Genomic DNA, 19283 nt, shown 5'->3' with positions numbered 1-19283 from the left:
AGTTTTTTGAAGGATAATTAATATACCAGGATATAAAACGCATTTAATTCAGGAGGGGGAAAATGATAACTGCTTTAAGCAGTACATTTTTAAAAATCCATAAGTTAACCCAATTAACCAGAGCCCATAAATAGAAGAGGGAAAGACAGACTTTCTTGTGGGGGGAGGGGCAAGGAGCGTAGGAGACGCTGAGTTGTCAGAAGAGCATTTACACACATAAACCCCCACCATGCAAGGGTCTACTTTAGTGTCTATATAGTAATGAAATTGACTCTATGATTTCTTTGATGCCCTCTATATCTAAGAAAACAAAACGCGTAGCATATTGCTTTTAAAATTAGATTGACTATAAATTAATCTGGTTTCAAAAATTGTAGAAGAATGCCACTTGAATTCTACAAATTCATTAGCAAATTGTATTTGCAAATCCCAGCTTGGAAGTAAATCAGTCTCTTAAACAAAGAAACACAAAGAAGTGACCAAAAAAAAAAAAAAAAGTTCAGATTGAACTCTCAAGCCTGTGTGTAATCAGGACTCCAGAGTACCGGGCAGAAGTCACCCGGAGGTCTGAATGTCCCCCTCAGTGGAGCCCCCCCACCCCACCCGGAGCCCCTGGGAAAACCTGTTAAAAGCAGGCATTCTTCACCTTGAGGCTCTCGCCTTGAAGGAAAGTCTAAAAATGACAAGCCCAATCGTGGAATGAGGAATATCCCGCACACTGCCACTCCTCGTTCCAAAATTAGACTTTGTCATAGACACTGATCTCAAAGGTGGCAAAAATAGCTATAGCTGCTCTAGGGAGTGCCTGAGCTGTCCTGAAGTTTTGCTGCAGCTTCTCCAGCAAGGCAGCTGGCAGCTGGTGCAAGACAGTCCTCGCCTCCCCGCCTCATTCACAGTTAGTTCTCCACTTCATACTCCAGGCCCACCCCCACTTCTTCCAGCACCTCCTTTAGAGTGAATAATAACAATGCATTGAATTTTTAAAGTGGAAATGTAGAGGAGAAATAATAAGGTGGCAAGACTGCTATCTAAAGCCAAAACTGCACAAATGAATGAGATTTCATTTAACAGTGATTTTTCATATATATGTAAAATTTATTGAAACAAGGTCTTGCTCTGTTGCCCAGGCTGGGGGGCAGTAGCACTGTCATGGCTCACTGCAGCCTGGATCTCCTGGACTCAAACCATCCTCCTGCCTCAGCCTTCCCAGGAGCTAGAACTACAGGCGTGCACCATCATGCTGGGCTAATTTTTAAATATTTTCTAGAGATGGGGTCTCCCTATGTTTCCCAAGTTGGTCTCTAACACCTGGCCTCAGACAATCCTCCTGCCTTGGTCTCTCAAAGTGCTAAGATTATAGGCATGAGTCACTGTGTTCAACCCTAACAGTGATTTTTTTAAAAGATATATTACAAATTGATAGATGTTTCTGAAAGGTGCTCTGTTTATCAAGGTCATTTGAAAATGCTAAGACCAGCTGGGTGTGGTCGCTCACAGCTGTGGTCCCAGCCCTTTGGGAGGCTGAGGTGGGCAGAACACGAGGTCAGGAGTTCGAGACCAGCCTGGCCAACATAGTGAAACACCGTCTCTACTAAAAATACAAACAATTAGCCAGGCGTGGTGGCAGGTGCCTATAATCCCAGCTACTTGGGTGGCTGAGGCAGAAGAATGGCTTGAACCCAGAGGCAGAGGATGCAGTGAGCCAAGATTGTGCCATTGTACTCCAGCCTGGGTTATAGAGTGAGAGTCTATCTCAAAAAAAAAAAAAAAAAAAAAGGAAAATGCTAAGACCATGCTGAGTGGAGACATAAAAACTTTAAAACCCTTCAAAGGAGTGAGGCATCATGGCCAGAGGTCGAGTTTTGGAGCCAGATAAAACCATCCTGCATTCCTGGCTTCAGGAGTAATTAGCTGTATAGCTTCAGACAAATGACTTCATCATGCTGAACATCTCTTTTCTCATCTATATCATAGGACAGTGATTCCTTCCAGGTCAGGGATCATGAATATTCTCTGCCATTGTAAGCCCTATAGGAGCACGGGCCTCAAGTGTCTACTTGCCACTGTATCCTGCCACACAAAGCAGAACATAGTAGATTCTCAATAAACATGTTTAAATGGTCAAATCAATGAGAGTGAACAAATGAATCTACCTCACAGAGTTATTGTGGTTATTAGAGAAAAGGCAAGTAAAGTATCGCTATATTGTAGGAGGCCTGAAAAATAACAGTGGCTGTTATTACTAAAGAGTTGGGCATATCGTAGATGTTCAATAAACACATAGTGTTATTAGCAAATGCCATAAAGTAGGAAAAATATTTAAAAGTGAAAAATCAAACCACTAAGTAAATATTATTCCAGAAATGTTCATGGTGCAGGGAACAGACACTGAGGTGGCCCCATGATCTCCTCCTCCTGGTGGACATATCCTTGTGGGGTGCCCTTCCTTTGCATGTACAGGGTTTATGACTTGCTTTTAGTCAACAGACTGGCTGGGTACAGTGGCTCATACCTGTAATCTCAGCACTTTGAGAGGCAGAGGAAAAAGGTTTGCTTAAACCCATAATTTGAGACCAGCCTGAGCAACATCATAGGGAGACCTCATCTCTATAAAAAATAAATAATAAATAAAAGGAGCCAGGCATGGTGATGCATGCCAGTAGTCCTAGATACTAAGGAGGCTGAGGTGGGAGAAGGTCAAGGCTGCAGTGAGCTGTGATCTCGCCACTGCAATTCAGTCTGGGTAACAGAGCAAGACTCTGTCTCCAAAAAAACAGAAAAAAAAAAAATTGATAGACTATGACAGAATGAGAAGATGAATAAAATAATCCTTCCATGATTGCGATACATAGGATTGTGGCCTCTTGCTGGCTATGATGAAGTATGTGGCCGTGCTGGCAAGGTCCATGTGGCCAGGAGCTGAGAATGGCCTCTGTCCAACAGCCGGCAAGAAACTGTAGCCCTCCGTCCCACAACCCGAAGTAGCTAAATTCCACCAATAACCATGTGAGCTTGAAAGTGGATCCTTCTCCACTTTTACCTTGAGATGAGACTGCAGCCCCAACAGAAACCTGCATTACAGGCTTGTGAAAAACTTAAGAGGAAGGCCCAGTATGCTATGCCAAAACTCCTGACTCAGAGACACTGTGAAATATTAAATGGATGTTGTTTTAAAGGTGCATAGTTTGTGGTACTTTGTTACATGGCAACAGAAAATTAATTTATGTAGTAATATAGACATCAATTAGCCACAACATCAGCAGCAAGATCCTAGAGAAAGACGTGTGAGGCCAGACACTACTGGGTGTGTCTAAGCATTGCCATGTTAGGATGCAAGATCAGCACTGCCAGAGCTTTGCACTTTTCAAGAAAATATAAAAATCACGGTGGCTCAAGCCTGTAATCCCAGCACTTTGGGAGGCCGAGACGGGCGGATCACGAGGTCAGGAGATCGAGACCATCCTGGCTAATACGGTGAAACCCTGTCTCTACTTAAAAATACAAAAAACTAGCCGGGCGACGAGGCGGGCGCCTGTAGTCCCAGCTACTCGGGAGGCTGAGGCAGGAGAATGGCATAAACCCGGGAGGCGGAGCTTGCAGTGAGCTGAGATCCGGCCACTGCACTCCAGCCTGGGTGGCAGAGCAAGACTCCGTCTCAAAAAAAAAAAAAAAAAAAAAAAGAAAATATAAAAATCAGAGATTTATGTGTAAGCTCTTAATTTTTAACAGTTGGTCACTAATTTGGAGTTTTCAAAATAGCAGTGAGTTAATCTCATGCAGGGTAAATAAAACATGTCTAGGGGCTTGATTCAAAGATACAGTGTAAGGCGGGGGTTATGCCAGCACACCTGTTCCAAATTTGAGCCCTACCACCTTCTAAGCTGGTGGTTTGGGGTCTTCAATGCAAGAGTTTTCATGAGGTTTAGAAATTACACAAAACGTCCTTAAAATATTATCTGTTACAGAGAAGAGATATAACACATTCTTGTTTTGTTACTGTTATCATATTAGTTTTCTATGGCTGTCGAAACAAATTACCACCAATTGGCGGCATAAAACCACACAAATTTATTGTCTTACAGTTCTAGTGGCCAGAAGTCCCAAATCAATTTCACTTGGCTGTAGTCAAGGCATCAACAGGGCTGTTTCCTTCTGGACGTTCTGGGGGAGAACCTATTTTTATGCCTTTTTGTTTTGTTTTGAGAAGGAGTCTCTCTCTGTCACCAGGCTGGAGTGCAGTGGTGCAATCTTGGCTCACTGCAACTTCTACCTCCCAGGTTCAAGCAATTCTCCTGCCTGAGCCTCCTGAGTAGCTGGGACTACAGGCACACACCACCACGCCCAGCTAATTTTTGTATTTTTAGTAGAGATAGAGTTTCACTATGTTGGCCAGGCTGGTCTGGATCTTTTGACCTGATGATCCACCCGCCTTGGCCTCCCAAAGTGTTGGGATAACAGGCGTGAGCCACCGCACCTGGCTGTTTTTATGCCTTTTCTAACTTCTCAAGGCCACAAACATCTTTTGGTTCACAGTCCCTTCGTCCACCTTCAAAGCCAGCTGCGTGGCATTTTAAAATCTCCCTCTCCACCCCTTCTCTCTCTCGGTCTCTCTGCTTCCACCATTGCCTTGCCCTCTGTTTTACTCCTCTTGTTTCCCTCTTCTGAAGACACTTGCGATTATATTCGACCCACCTGGATAGACCAGGATACCGTCACCATCTCAGGATCCTTAACTCGATCACACCTGCAAAGTCTCTTTTGCCTTGTAAGGTAACATTCCCAGACTGCATAGACTCGAATGTGGACATATTTGGGGAGCCATTATTCAGCCTCCTACAACTGTTACTATTATTATCTGACCCACAGGCCCCTTCTTTATGAGTTTTGGGATTGAGGGTCATAAGGCTGACTCAAATCAGTTCACTCCAGGACGTAATTTCAGCCTGGTATGGGCCCCACATTGCAGCATTCTCTCTGTAGACACACTCTTGGGAATTTTACAACAGGGACAGTTTGCAGTGAGTTAGGGCTTCCTAATCATGAGGCTAAGACCAGATATGAGTTTTGCCATCTTTCTCCAGTTATGATCTTGGCCATCTCATAGAAGCAAGTCAGCAGTCATATAAAAGCAATTCCTAGTAGGGAATGCAGCCAGGTCTATGTGGATCCACTCTTAATAACCAGAAAGGGCAAAACAATAACCTAGGCAGGGTGAGCCAGTAATGTTGCCTTCATTTGTTTTAGTTTAGCGTGGTATTCCCTAATCAGAGATTGATTACAGTACATTGATTTTAAGCTTTTCACAATCCCTCGTTTAACTCCTTAAGATTCAGATCCCACATTGAAGCTTACTCACTTCCATCTATAACAGGATGCCGTGGCTTTAAAAATCACATTTACTTTATAGAACCCATTAAGCACACAGCAAATTAAGAGCAAGTGACATTATTTTCTAGTTAAATTTGCAAAGGGATAATCCAAACGATTTACTCATATTCCTGATTAATTTTTAGCGGAAATAATGAGGTTGTAAATGGAAAAACATGTGCATGAGCATGCAGAACCCGCCTTTCAAGTACAAAACAATTTATGCTAATTGATGGCTGCACGAACAAGACAATCTTAGACAAACTTCTTGAGGTGCCTAAAGGGAGCTAATGGAATAGCCGCACAACCCTAATGCAATGACATGTTGCCCTGTAAGTTTTAAGTGACCTGAATTCAACTTCACAGCTCGCTCTCGCTCTCTCTCGCATTCCCCTCCCTCTGTCTCTCTCCATCCATCCACTGATGTCTCTTTATTGAAATATCCAGAATTCCTAAGTACGTGGGAAAATAAATACCAACATTGTATTAGTTCAAAAAGAAAGTCTTCCTGGAAGGCTACTTGGAAAGAAAAGCAAATACTTAGAAGCATTCTCAGACTTTGATTCAGCAATCAATTTTTAAGAATTTATCTTAAACAGATAGTCATTGATGCCTACAGATTAAGCGTCAAGCTGACGCACAGGTTTTTGGTTGTTGTTACATATTTATATGTATATATAAAACCTCATATATAAATATATGTGATCATATATAAATAAATATATATATGACCATATATATATGTATATATATTAGAAATGGGGTCTCCCTTTGTCACCCAGGCAGGAGTGCAGTGGCAGGAACCTAGCTCACTGCTGCCTTGAATTCCTGGGTCCAAAGGATCCTCCTGCCTCAGCCTCCTGCGTAGCTGGGAGTACAGGTGCAAGCCACTGTACCTGGCTAGTTTTTAAATTTTTTGTAGAGACCAAAACTTACCATTTTGCCCAGGCTGGTCTCAAACTTCTGGTCTCAAGTGATCCTCCTGCCTAGGCCTCCTAAAATATTGGGATTACAGGTGTGAGCCACTGTGCTCAACCTTGATGCATAGTTTTATAAATCTATGAAATATCCATATAATAAAATAGGACCACAAAATATGATGTTGCAGATGATATTTAATGAGACAATATGTAGATATTTTCTTGCAAAAAGCTAGCACAAGCAATGTATTCAATATAATTGTATTTCCTACATCCACCTAGTTAAAATACTGGAAAGCTACACACTCAAAAGTGAGTAACAGGTGTACTCTTGTCTGGCAGGCAGAGGGATGACTTACTATGTTCTTTTTATTCTGCTGTGTTGTCTACAATTTTTCAATAATGTGTAGATTCCTTTTGAAATAAGAAAGTAATAAATATAATGATTTCTTAGGTTCTTATAGTAGTTTCTAATTTTCTAAAATCTATTAAATTATATCATTCCCCATTCCTTCTCAATCTAATTTTACATTTGCTCTACTTAGACATTTAGAGAGAAAGAGAGAGAGATGGCGAGAGAGAGAGAGAGAGAGAGAGAGAAAGAGAGAGAGAGAGAGAGAGAGGAGACTTTAAGATAAATACTATTACCGCTCCCATTTTACAAAGGATAAAACTGGAACTCAGGGATATCAAGAACTTTGTTCTCCTCCACAAAGCTGGAAAGTTTCAGAACTGGTGTTGGAACTAAGTCTGGCTTCATGGGTCATGATCTTGAACACAGTATGATAGCACGGAAATTTATCTCTTGTTTTATCTATGTCTACCCCTAAATTAGTTATATTAGTCACAGTTTTCCAGAAACAGAGTAAACAGGATATATATATCAAGATCTGCAGTCTTAAGGCCTGAAAGCCAATGGTGATGATTTCTGGTCTGGATTTGAAGGCCAAAGGAGACCAATGTCCCAACTCAAGACCACAAAGAGAGCTAATTCTCTCTTACCCTCCCTTTTGTTCTATTCTGGCCTCCATCAGATTAGATGAGGCCCACTCACATAGCAGAGGGCAATTTGCTTTACTCAATCTATCAATTGAAATGCTACTGTCATTCAGAAACACCTTCAGAGATACACTCAAAAGAAAGTTTAACCAAATATCCAGGCACCCTGTGTCCCAGGCAAGCTGACATATGAAAACCACCATCAAAACCCCTTAATTAAATCCATGCCTCCTCCTCAGCATGCCCACCTCCACCATCTCTGAGATCATACACAAGTCTTCAAGCCTGGTTCCTCAAAAATGCTATGTCAGCAGTGGCTCACGGGAGCACTTGCCCTTTTCCAACAATAAGCTCTGTCCTGTGGCCCAAATCCAGCCTCCTGACTGTTTCTGAATGACCCATACGCAAAAAAAAAAAAAAAAAAAAGGAAAAGAAGAGTAATATTTCATGACATGTGAAAACTATATGAAATTTGTATTTCAATGTCCATTAATCAAGTTTGTTTTGAGACATGGCCATGCTCATTTGATTATATCTTTCCCATAGCTGCAGTTGTGCTACAATGGCAGTTAAGTACTTGCAGGCCGTATTAGTCCACAAAGCATAAAACATTTACAGGAAGCTTTGCTGGCCCCTGCTCTAAAATCCTGGAGTGCTGCCTATAGATGTCATTTGGAAATAACCCGAGGCTGTGTTGGAACAGATCACGTTACTGGCATGCTTTGCCCCTCCACTCTTTCAATCCAACCACCCCACATGTTTCAATCGTAAAGTTTCAAACTACCCAAATCTTACCATGCCAACCCAATTCCTTTTTGTTTTGTATATTTCCTTCCAGATGTGAAGCTCTTTGTATATGTTTGCAGCCACAATGCATGATGTGCATTAACTGTTGTGCATTCATTTATGATTTATGATTTCATGAATTTACTCTCCTTAAAGAAGAAACTCATGAACATAATTCTTTTTTTTTTTTTTTTTTTTTTTTTGAGGCAGGGTCTCGCTCTGTCACTCAGGCTTAAGTGCAGTGGCACAAACTCGGCTCACTGTAGCCTTTACCTCCTGGGCTCAAGTGATCCTCCTACATCAGCCTCTTGAGTAGCCGGAACTACAGTCGTGTACCACCATGGCTGGCTAATTTTTGTATTTTTATCAAGACAGCGTCTCCCCACGTTGTCCAGGCTGGTCTCAAACTTCTGGGATCAAGCGATCAGTCTGCCTCAGCCTCTTAAAACTCTGGGATTACAAGAGCCAGCCACCGCGCCTGGCCTCATGAACATAATTCTTTGTGTAATCCAAGTCCCTAGCACAATGTAAAGCAAAGAGTAAACGTTCTGAGGGCAGGTTTATGTATGCTGTGTGTCTGGGCATCTTTATATACCAATGACTATAAGAGACGGCACATGCATGACTGTGGGTAGCAGTTCACCCGCAGACAGGTTCTCTTTGACCCACCAAGTGTTAGAGTCTTAACTAGAATTAATTTCCAACAGTTACCAACTGGCAGGTATTACACACAGACTCATATCTTTGGCTTCCCTTGAAAAATCAAGTGATCTACCCACATAGATGTCACAATCTCATGTTCTCACGTCAACAGTTGTCTGGTCTTGAGCTTTTGACATTTCACTCCAGTTTCCCTCAGCACTCTTCTTTCATTTACATTTTTCTCTCTGGCCTCTGTTGACATTTGAAATAACTTCTGATATAGCAAGACATATCTCCATAGGTAGATGATCCACATGGTTGTGTCTACAGATGTCTATACACACGCAAATTAATTTTACACACCCTTACGATTGAGTTGCAAAGTAGATAATGGGGATGCATGGTTAAGATGTTACCAATGGCCTACATCAGGCATTCCTGAACGGCATTTAATCCAAGTGATACACTATTGAGAAGAAGAATCAATCATCTGCTCAAATAATGCTGACCATATTTTCCAGCACAAAAACGAGCCAATTGCTTTCTGCAGTGATAGGCACTGGGACACGAGGAAGAAATTCCAAACATACCATTGAGTTTTTCACGCTCTGTAGCAAGCGCTCATGCTGCTCGGCTATGGCCAAGGCAGCAGAGTGGACTTTCTGATAGATGGCCTCCCCGTCTCGGGTCTGAAAGATAAACAGCCCTTCACCAGTCTCACACATCCTGTGAAAACAAAAACAAAATAGCTTCTGAAAATCCAGCGCCTAGAAGTTCAATGCACTAAAATCCTGGAATACTCCACTAGGCTGTGCCCGTTTATTATTTTTTATGAGATTAAGATTCTTGTTCACATTTGCTAAACAAAGTTAACTAGAATCAAAATGTTCAAAGTGTTCAATTAATTGTTATTAACAAGCGCAGGGGACCAAGGGACTCCAGGCTAACCTGTGCTGAATACTTTCTATCACAAAGTAAAAGAGAAATTTAATAAAAAAGCTGTTTCTTGATTTTCAGTATAATAAATACTTCACCTTCCCTATCCTTCACCTTACCATCCTCAAAGAGAAATTCCTGTGCAAGCACATTCCTTTGTACAGCCTGTGAATAGCTCCTCATCAGAAACTGCTAGTGCAGAGGCAGAGGAAGATTCTGTATCTCTTAAATTCTGTTCTCGCTTTCCCTACAGACCATGGCTTTAAGGATTCTTTCCTGCCTAAAATCCTAGATCAAATATTACTCCAGCTTTCATTCAACGTGATGGATCAAATGCAGTTAATTTTTTTTGCAATGAGTATGACTGTGCTAAATTAATATTTGGAACATTAGAGAAGTTCTTCACAGAAAGCTGTATGGTTTTGATAATTAACATCAAGCGTTAAGAAGAAGGGTATCTGTACCTCAGAGGGTAAAGGTAAACAAAGAGAAATAAATGTCATTAATAAAGGAAGACTGGTACACACAATTAGGCAAGAAACAAATAAATGCTTTTTACTTAAATACATTTTAGTATATATGTGTGTGTATATATATGCTATACATACATTTTAGTGTGTGTGTATATATATATATAACTACACTAAAATATATTTAATTATTATAAATATTTTTAAAGAACTTGGACAAAATCATACGCAGGGATATTAAAAGAAGCTCTGAATTTGATACATACATATGCCAACAGTAAACTAAGAGGTTGTTTTGTTTGCTTGCTTGTTTTTGAAGGCCTGATTATTCTAAGACACAATGCCACTCCTTCCATTTCAGAATTTCTTGCTGAAAAACTGAACGGTGGCTTCAGTGCCTGAATTTTGCTCCCATCTAAAGAACTGTTTAACACAACATAGAAACTAAGCAAATTTTCAGCCTAAACTACTGTTAATATTTTTTAGTCTAGCCCAGTCTATGCAATTAATGCAATAAAACGAGGAAGATGTATCTAATGTTTTGCAGTTGGTCCAGTACCACAGCCAAATGACAGCTTTCTATATACAAGGCATGGCCTAAGTAATGGGCCAAAACCCATTAAATTTGAATTAAATTTCATGAATTTTATGAGTATGTGCCATGTATGAAGAAACAGAGGGAGTTTGGGTGTGGTGGCTCACACCTGTAATCCCAGCACTTTGGGAGGCCAAGGTGGGCGGATGATCTGAGGTCAGAAGTTCAAGACCAGCCTGGCCAACATGGTGAAACTCCATCTCTACTAAAAAATACAAAAATTAGCCAGGCATGGTGCAGGAGGCACCAGTAATCCCAGCTATTCCGGTGGCTGAGGCAGGGAGAATAGCTTGAACCTGGGAGGCGGAGGTTGCAGTGAGCCGAGATCACGCCACTGCTCTCCAGCCTGGGTGATAGAGAGAGGCACCATCCCCCCTCACCCGCCACTAAAAAAAAAAGAAGAAGAAGAATAAGAAACAGGGAAAAAAATGATGGCTCTTTCAATAAGCTAATCTAAAGAACTAGCTCATGAGGTTGATCATGCAATTTTAATTATTAAGTCATTTTAATCCAAAGAAGATCTGAAACTGAAATTCAAGGCATTTTCAATAAAGTCTCATTTCTTCCCTGAAGACATCTCAAAATACTTAAACCCTTTCTGCTACCTTGTCCTTTTTTAAGCCACCATACAAACTTAACTCTATTGCTTGGCATCCAATTCTGTAAGGTTTTGTTTTTCATACATCTTTTTTCCATCAAATACGGAAATATTAATTTGTTAAGAGAAGGAAGTAATCCTAATCAGTTCTTTCAGAGGAAAAAGTGGCCACTGGTTTCCCCTGGGGCAGAGGTCACTGTATATTTATTTACTTCCTTAAATGCCAACCTTGGTTCCAAAAGTAATGAAAGTACCTGTTACTCAGAAACACTTGTAGTGTGACAGATTAATACCAAACCTTGCAGCTATGTTTTTCCAACTTGGACAATCTAGTTGCTTTCAAAGTCTTTGTTAACTGCAACCCACCATAGGAAATAACGTTTAGTTTTTAGCCAGTATACCTATCAATCTATCATCAATCTATAACATGCTATTATTTTCTATTCCATCTTATTTTTAATACTAGTGGTGGAATGCTTAATCTATATCATAACCCATTCATTTTACTCTTGGAAAATCACTCTTACCCAATGTCCACGTGTTTTTTGTTGGTTTGTTTGTTTAGATGGAGTCTCGCTCTGTCTCCCAGGCTGTAGCGCAGTGGTGCAATCTTGGCTCACTGCAACCTCCGCTTCCCGGGTTCAAGCAATTCTTCTGCCTCAGCCCCCTGAGTAGCTGGGATTACAGGCATGCACCACCACGCCCAGCTAATTTTTGTATTTTTAGTAGAGATGGGGTTTCACCATTTTGGCCAGGCTGGTCTCGAACTCCTGAGCTCATGATCTGCCTGCCTCTGCCTCCCAAAGTGCTGGGATTACAGGTGTGAGTCACCGCACCCGGCCCCCAATGCCCACTTTTAAGAAATGTAATAAATCTACAACCTTCCTTTAATGACATTTAAATCTCTAAAATAATATTGTTATCAAAAACAAATGAAACCAAAACAACTATAGTACTATAGTACCAAACATTCTTCTTTAATGTACACAGACTTCCCTCTCCTCCGCCTGAAGATCTGGAACACACACACACACACACACACACACCACTTACCACTAACAGAAAAGAACAGGAGACACCACCTCAAATTCCATTAGAGTTCAGGCAGAGAACATGAATGCTCAAACCCACTATGACCAAGGGTACAGGGAGCACAGCTAGCCGAGAGCACAGGTCCCGTCTAAGCACAGGAGCCAGAAGTCAGCCCTAGTCAGGTGTCAACGTGGGGGAATGGGGAAATACGCGTCCAAGGTACTCATAGTTTCTGATTGTTTAAGAGAAGCAAGACTTCTTGACTTTTATGTGAAGACATCTGAATTTTATATGTCAGCAACTGGTTTCATTTTCTTTTTAAGTTGTGAGAGTCAAAAGGCCTTAATCAACCAGATCTGACCAAGAAATCACCACTGTGCAGTAAAGACACAAAATGCATTAAGAGCTCTAAATAGAACAGAAATGAGGTCTTTGGTGTAAATTGTTAGGACTTTTGCTCCTATTGCTCGAAGGCATGTGTCCTTCATTGGACAACCTGACCCATGAAGATGCTAATGACCACAGACTGACCTTCCGATGCTCTTCCATCGGGTCTCTGCTATACTCTACCCACAAGTCCTTTTATCGTATCCACCCCTCCTACTTGATGTGTTTGGAACTGTTTCATAAGCAGCTTTACAACACTCTAAAATGTTACTACATGCCTCCATCAAAACCATACGATGAGCTAACTCCCCAGGGCAGTGAGAAGAAAACAAACAAACCAAAAAAAGGAAGTGAAAAGAAAGGTACATCAAACAAGCTAATGGTCTTACATAACCTCATACAGCCATGTCTGCTTCTCGTCTCCAGAGAAAATTCAACACAGAACAAAGATGTTCTAATGGGTTTACCCTTTAGCAGAATAGCAAAGCCACCTGCTTTGACTTCTGATGCTCCCGATTCCTCCTTTCTCTTTACTCATTGATTTTTACCCTGGATGCTCTTCCTGTATCCAAAGTAGTCCCAAGTGACCCGACACTCCTTACATTAATGGAAACCAGTGGATTGGAAACCCAGAGAAGGTTAAAAAATAAGTTTAAGTTAGGTCTTTCTAATTTCCTCTGTGAAGATAAGCATTCAAATATAGTAATATTGCTGCCATATAGATGCAGGTATAGTTTTGAGTTTCCCAATAATTGCCTAAATGAAATGCCTGTCACTCCAAATCATGGATTATTCCATTATTCAAAAGTCCAGAGGGAACCAATAGCTCAGAAAATGTTGGGAACCATTCATTCTTCCACATACCAAATATGTGTCAAGGCAACATAATAGAATGCAGGAGTTTGACCAGGGATCACCTGGTTGGCCTGGCATCTCACCAGCTTTGTGACCTACCGCCAGCTATCTAACCTGTCTAAATCTGCATTTTTATATGTAAACAAATGTAATGCTAAGAACTCTCACCTAGACTTACTGCAAGTATTAAATAGGATATGTAGAGTACACAATTATATCTTCAAGTAAAGAGAGCTTCTATTACTCTATCAGAATGTGAGCTCCCTGTAGACAGGGATTTTGTTCTGATATATTCACAGCTTTTCCACTAATGCCTAGAGCATGGCTGGGTTTACATTTGGTGCTCAATAAATAACTGTAGAATGAATTGTGAAGCAGAAGGCAGTGCTAGGAAAGGAATAGCTGGGAACCTGACGTAGGCTTCCTTGAGCAACTTTTACTGACACTGAGAATTCATTGAGTTACCCTGGGGAGGGGAGTGGTTTGAGAAAGAAGGCAGGAAGAGCAGTCTTGACAGACAGAACTGCACATATAAAGCTTTTAGGTGGGACACAGGTAAGTGAAGCCAACACATTGGGGAGATGGTGGGAAGAGGGGCAGCCTGTGGGGCTGAGCCTGGTGGACAGAGCACAAGTGTGCATGTCCTGGGACTGTGGTCCTGGGTACCATGAAGATTCAAGACCCAGACACTATGGTTCATATGCACCGAGTGCCCAACCTCAGAAACTCTGTTCTCTCCTTTTGCCCAAAACATTGCACATCAACATATCTTATTAGAAAAATATAATGGTGCTGAAATTATGAAAACTAAAATAAATTATCTCATGGTAGACAGAATGAATAAGTAAACATTTGAAATCAGTAAGCCAATTAGTTTCATATTTTCTTGCTTCCAAGATGTATTCTGTGCACATGGCTCTCTCTCTCTCTCTGTATCTCTCTCTCTCCCTCTCTCTCTCTCTCTCTGTGTAGAATATATGGACATTGCCAAAAGCAGAACACATTTTGACCTCAACGTGCGTGTGTGTGTGTGTGTGTGTGTACATATATATAGAGAGAGAGAGAGAGAGAGAGAGAGAGAGAGACAGAGTCTTGCTCTGTTGCCCAGATTGGAATGCAGTGGCACCATCTCGGCTCACTGCAACCTTTCTGCCTCCTGGGTTCAAGAAATTCTCTGCCTCAGCCTCCTAAGTAGCTGGGATTACAGGCGCCTGCCACCACGCCTGGGTAATTTTTATATTTTTAGTCCAGACGGAGTTTCACCATCTTGGCCAGGCTGGTCTCGAACTTACCTCGGGTGATCCACCCTCCTCAGCCTCCCAAAGTGCTGGGATTACAGGCATGAGCCACCGCACCTGGCCAACATGTATATTTAAGGTAGGCTTTTCTTTCTCTCCACCCCTGCCAAGGCAGCTATTAAATCAATGTTGTATTTTACATTTACAATTACGTTATAATTGAAAGAATAAGGTACTCGTTACACCTACCAGAGACAAAGCATAACAGCCGCTGTGAAGGATGTAAACATAAGCTTTTTCTTTGAGGAGCTGAGAATTAATTTGGAGAGACAAGATCTACATATGCAAAACGTTTGAGAATAATATCATGGTTGCATGAGCCATACTGATGCGGCAATTAAAAAAGGAAATGTACAGTTGAGAAGAGGGGTGGGTGTCAGCGTTGGGAAAATGAAAATCTGGTATTCAAAAACCTGAGAGAAACAGATCTGAAGCACCTGACAGAGAGGGATATAAATTAAAAGAAAAAAAAAAGCACAGAATGTTTACTTTTGTCTGTGAAAGGAAGGCAAACTAAAAATACAGTTTGAAGCTGGGTATGGTGGCTCACATCTGTAATCCCAGCACTTTGGGAGGCCAACGCGGGTGGATCACGAGGTCAGGAGATTGGAGACCATCCTGGCTAACACAGTGAAACCCCGTCTCGACTAAAAATACAAAAAGATAGCCAGGCATGGTGGCGGGCACCTGTAGCCCCAGCTACTTGGGAGGCTAAGGAAGGAGAATGGCATGAACTCAGGATGCAGAGTTCGCAGTGAGCCGAGATCACGCCACTGCACTCATGTCTGGGCAAGAGAGCAAGACTCTGTCTCAAAAAAAAAAAAAATACAGGTTGAACAAGTTGAGTACAATCCCCTCCCTCCATCCCTGGGGCTATAGCAAGGCCAACAACACAATGACAAGAAAACACACTTGCACAGACATAAGATGAAGAAGCAAGAGGCTTAGCCATGTAGGCTCTAAGAGCTTCATTTTGAGGAATAAATTCGGGAGGAATTTCTAAGGAGCTTGTAATAGGGACTTGATCTCAGCTCTACTAAAGTCAGCAACACTGACGTCATCCGATCATGCTTTGCTATTAGGGCTGTCCTGGGCGTTGTAGGATATTGAGCAGCATCCCTGGCCTCTACTCACTAGATGCCAGTGGTACCCCACAGTTTGACAACCAAAAGTATCTCCAGACATTGACAAATATTCCCAGTTGAAAATCATTGAAATAGACTAAAATGAGGACAAGGGAGAACCCAAGTAATGAGTACGTGGTAAGAGGTTTTTTATACAGGGCAGCGTCTGAGTTTAGGGAACTGTTGCTTCAGTACAGACAGAGATGACAAGGACATTCTGCAGTTGACTATCTTTGTTGTCTTTCCTGTTCCAATCACTGGCATTGCTGCCTGGTTGATCTCAGCTTAAGACAAAGCAGCGGCCGGGCGCGGTGGCTCAAGCCTGTAATCCCAGCACTTTGGGAGGCCGAGACGGGCGGATCACGAGGTCAGGAGATCGAGACCATCCTGGCTAACACGGTGAAACCCCGTCTCTACTAAAAAAAATACAAAAAGCCAGCCGGGCGAGGTGGCGGGCGCCTGTAGTCCCAGCTACTCAGGAGGCTGAGGCAGGAGAATGGCGTAAACCCGGAAGGCGGAGCTTGCAGTGAGCTGAGATCCGGACACTGCACTCCAGCCCGGGCGACAGAGCGAGACTCCGTCTCAAAAAAAAAAAAAAAAAAAAGACAAAGCAGCAGTCTATTCTCCTAGTGCCCCAAGTGTGTGCTCACTGGAGATCAGGGCAATCTGGCCCACTTGCTGCTGCAATAGTTTTTCTAGCCCTTTCTATGACTGGTAGGGTGAGAAATGGGAATTGATGTAAGATAATACATCATGTATCACTTGCCACTCAGGCTTCTGAGCATGGGACAGCTATCGACATCCATCATTTACATACAACTTTCATGATGGCTGTCAAACCTTTCTGCCACCTATGTGATTCATTTTTAATCAACTTGCTTCATTTTCCTTAAATGAATATATTTTTGTAAGTTGGAATCATCACATCAGTATCAAACCAGTATCCCCTGTTATAAGTTGAAAGCAGACTTAAAAACTACATTAAAAGGCTGGGCGTGCTGGCTCACACCTGTAATCTCAGCACTCTGGGAGGCCAAGGCGGGTGGATCACAAGGTCACGAGTTCAAGACTGCCTGGCCAAGATGGTGAAACCCTGTCTCTACTAAAAATACAAAAATTAGCCAGGCGTGGTGGTGTGCGCCTATAATCCCAGCTACTTGGGAGGCTGAGGCAAGGAATTGCTTGAACCCAGGAGGTGGAGGTTGCAGTGAGCCGAGATCATGCCACTGCACTCCAGCCTGGGCAGTAGAGCAAGACTCCATCTCAAAAAAAAAAAAAATACATAAATAAATAAAAAAATGGTTAGAAAACTCTGCTACATCCTCTTGCTGTCAAAGATCTGAGCTAGAAGTTTGCTCACTTCTTAGTAACACAAGTATATTAGAAAGTTTTAGAGATGTGTGTCAGGCATGCAGCATCCAACTGAATGGTTTCTCCATTATTCAACCAAAAGGATCAGAAAGTAAACAGAAAAGAAAATGACCTTATCACTGTGAGACTCACATTTATTTAACATCACCTGTACTGCCCAAAATCATGCCACATTTTTGGAAACACAAGTCTAGTTCCGAGAGCCCTGCTCCAGGTGATGTGGAGCAGCGTTTGGAATATAAGAAGTCTCAATCCCAGCTCCCTCCCATGATGCAATCACAACCCTGGATGAGTTCCTTGACTTCTCAAAGTCTCCATGACTTCATATTTCAAACGTGAATAACAAGGTCTCCCAAACCACAGAGGATGGCGAGAGATTGCGTTTTGTATTTAGCAAAGGATCCGACATCAAATAAGCATTTAATTAGAATCTGTTGTTGTTGCTATCTTAACCCTTTAAAATGTCAAAGCCAAAGAGAACAGGACTCTGGAAAAACCTCATGAGAGAGGCACAACCACATACTTGCCTTGAAGGAAATGGGGGCGGCTTGCAACCCAGAACAGCAGTGGGGAAGCAATAATGACGAAGATGTATGGAAATGGAATGTGTGTGACTGGGAGAAAGAGTGATGTGGAGGCTCATGGGTGGCTGAAAACAGAATAAAATAAACCTCTTCTTTGAGAATGAAAATATGAATTCAGAAATAGGAATCACCCTCTAAGAAAAGGATCAGCTTTAACTAAAGAAACCTCGGATGCAAAAATTGGGTGTTTTGTTTCTCCAGCTCCAGTGAAGTACAGTGTCTGTGCTGGAGGATTAGCACACCTTATGAGATGTAAAGCTTATTAGCTGGAGTGCAGAGTGAAGAGAAAGGCCTCAATGCAGACTGTGCAGGGCCACACTGTGGCCCTCCTCCTGCCATTTCATCGTCACTAGCACAGGTTTCCTAACAGCCAGAGTTCCCTCAAATATGCACAGAGACTTTCGCTATCACTTTTAGATGTAAATTGTAATACTTACTGTCTGGACTTGAAGGTTTGTGGAAAAACAAACAAACAAAAGAATAAATGAACTACTATCTGTAGTCATAGAACAAAGCTAGTATAACAGACAGTGGTTGTTTATTAATTATGTCTGTTCTTTATCACTTATGATATGCATAAAGTCAAAGGAAATCACTTTGTTCCATTTTGCTTTATGATGTGATCTAACTCCTTGTGTGAAGAAAGCATTTTCACACATTCTTCCTGCAGTAGCAGTTATAAGAAATGGGTTGGAATTAGCATGCTTTTAACAGTTCTAAACTCAAACACAACGTGTAGCTTTACTAATCCCTGACAGGATGAAACGGCGGCTTAGTAAGTGGGGTAAACTGCTGAATGAGCTCTGAAGTTAGCCTTTCCAAAACTGACCTCTGGAAAATCCTCAGCTCCAGTGCCCACTCTGCACCCTTTCTCTGCAGTCTTAGCTGCTCCTGGAGGGTGCCTAGCACTTCCCTTTCCCTCTTAGTCCACATCCAATCTGTCAGTAAATCCGTCTAGCTTTAGCTTAAAAACCTACCATTATCCAACACTTAAGACCGTATTCACTATTACCCACATGCCTACAGCCATTCTTGTCCCTCACATGAGTACTACAATACCCTGTAACTGGTTTTAGCCTGAGAAAGTCTTAAAGAAAAAAAAAGAGATGTCACTTCTTTGCTTAACACCTCTAGCGCAGAGAAGAATTTAACCTTGTCTAAAAATAGCCCTTGGCTAGGATCTCCTGCAAGGTAATGTTTGCCTGCCTGGAAACTTAGCTAGACAGATAGGAACAATATGACTCGAGATAAGGGCTTCAGGTCATGTGGTATTAGCCAGCCTGGAGGCTGAGATCCACCACGGCCACCAATCGATCACA

The 19283-nt window shown here is 41.9% G+C and overlaps 1 protein-coding gene across 2 annotated transcripts in view; it reads right to left on the bottom strand.

Moving 5' to 3' along the window:
- The window catches only part of DOK5 (docking protein 5), a 172909-nt gene that overhangs the window by 31622 nt on the left and 122004 nt on the right, over positions 1-19283 (bottom strand). For both annotated transcript variants that reach the window (XM_033186791.1, XM_033186789.1), the window contains exon 6: positions 9305-9440. In XM_033186791.1, coding sequence (XP_033042682.1) covers positions 9305-9440 — 136 coding nt within the window. The remainder of the gene's footprint in view (positions 1-9304; positions 9441-19283) is intronic.

The sequence above is a fragment of the Trachypithecus francoisi genome, unplaced genomic scaffold (assembly GCF_009764315.1).
Source record: "Trachypithecus francoisi isolate TF-2019V2 unplaced genomic scaffold, Tfra_2.0 Lachesis_group21, whole genome shotgun sequence".
Classification (NCBI taxonomy): Eukaryota; Metazoa; Chordata; class Mammalia; order Primates; family Cercopithecidae; genus Trachypithecus; species Trachypithecus francoisi.
The sequence above is the reverse complement of the archived record's forward strand: the minus strand, read 5'-3'. Positions and strand labels throughout refer to the sequence as shown.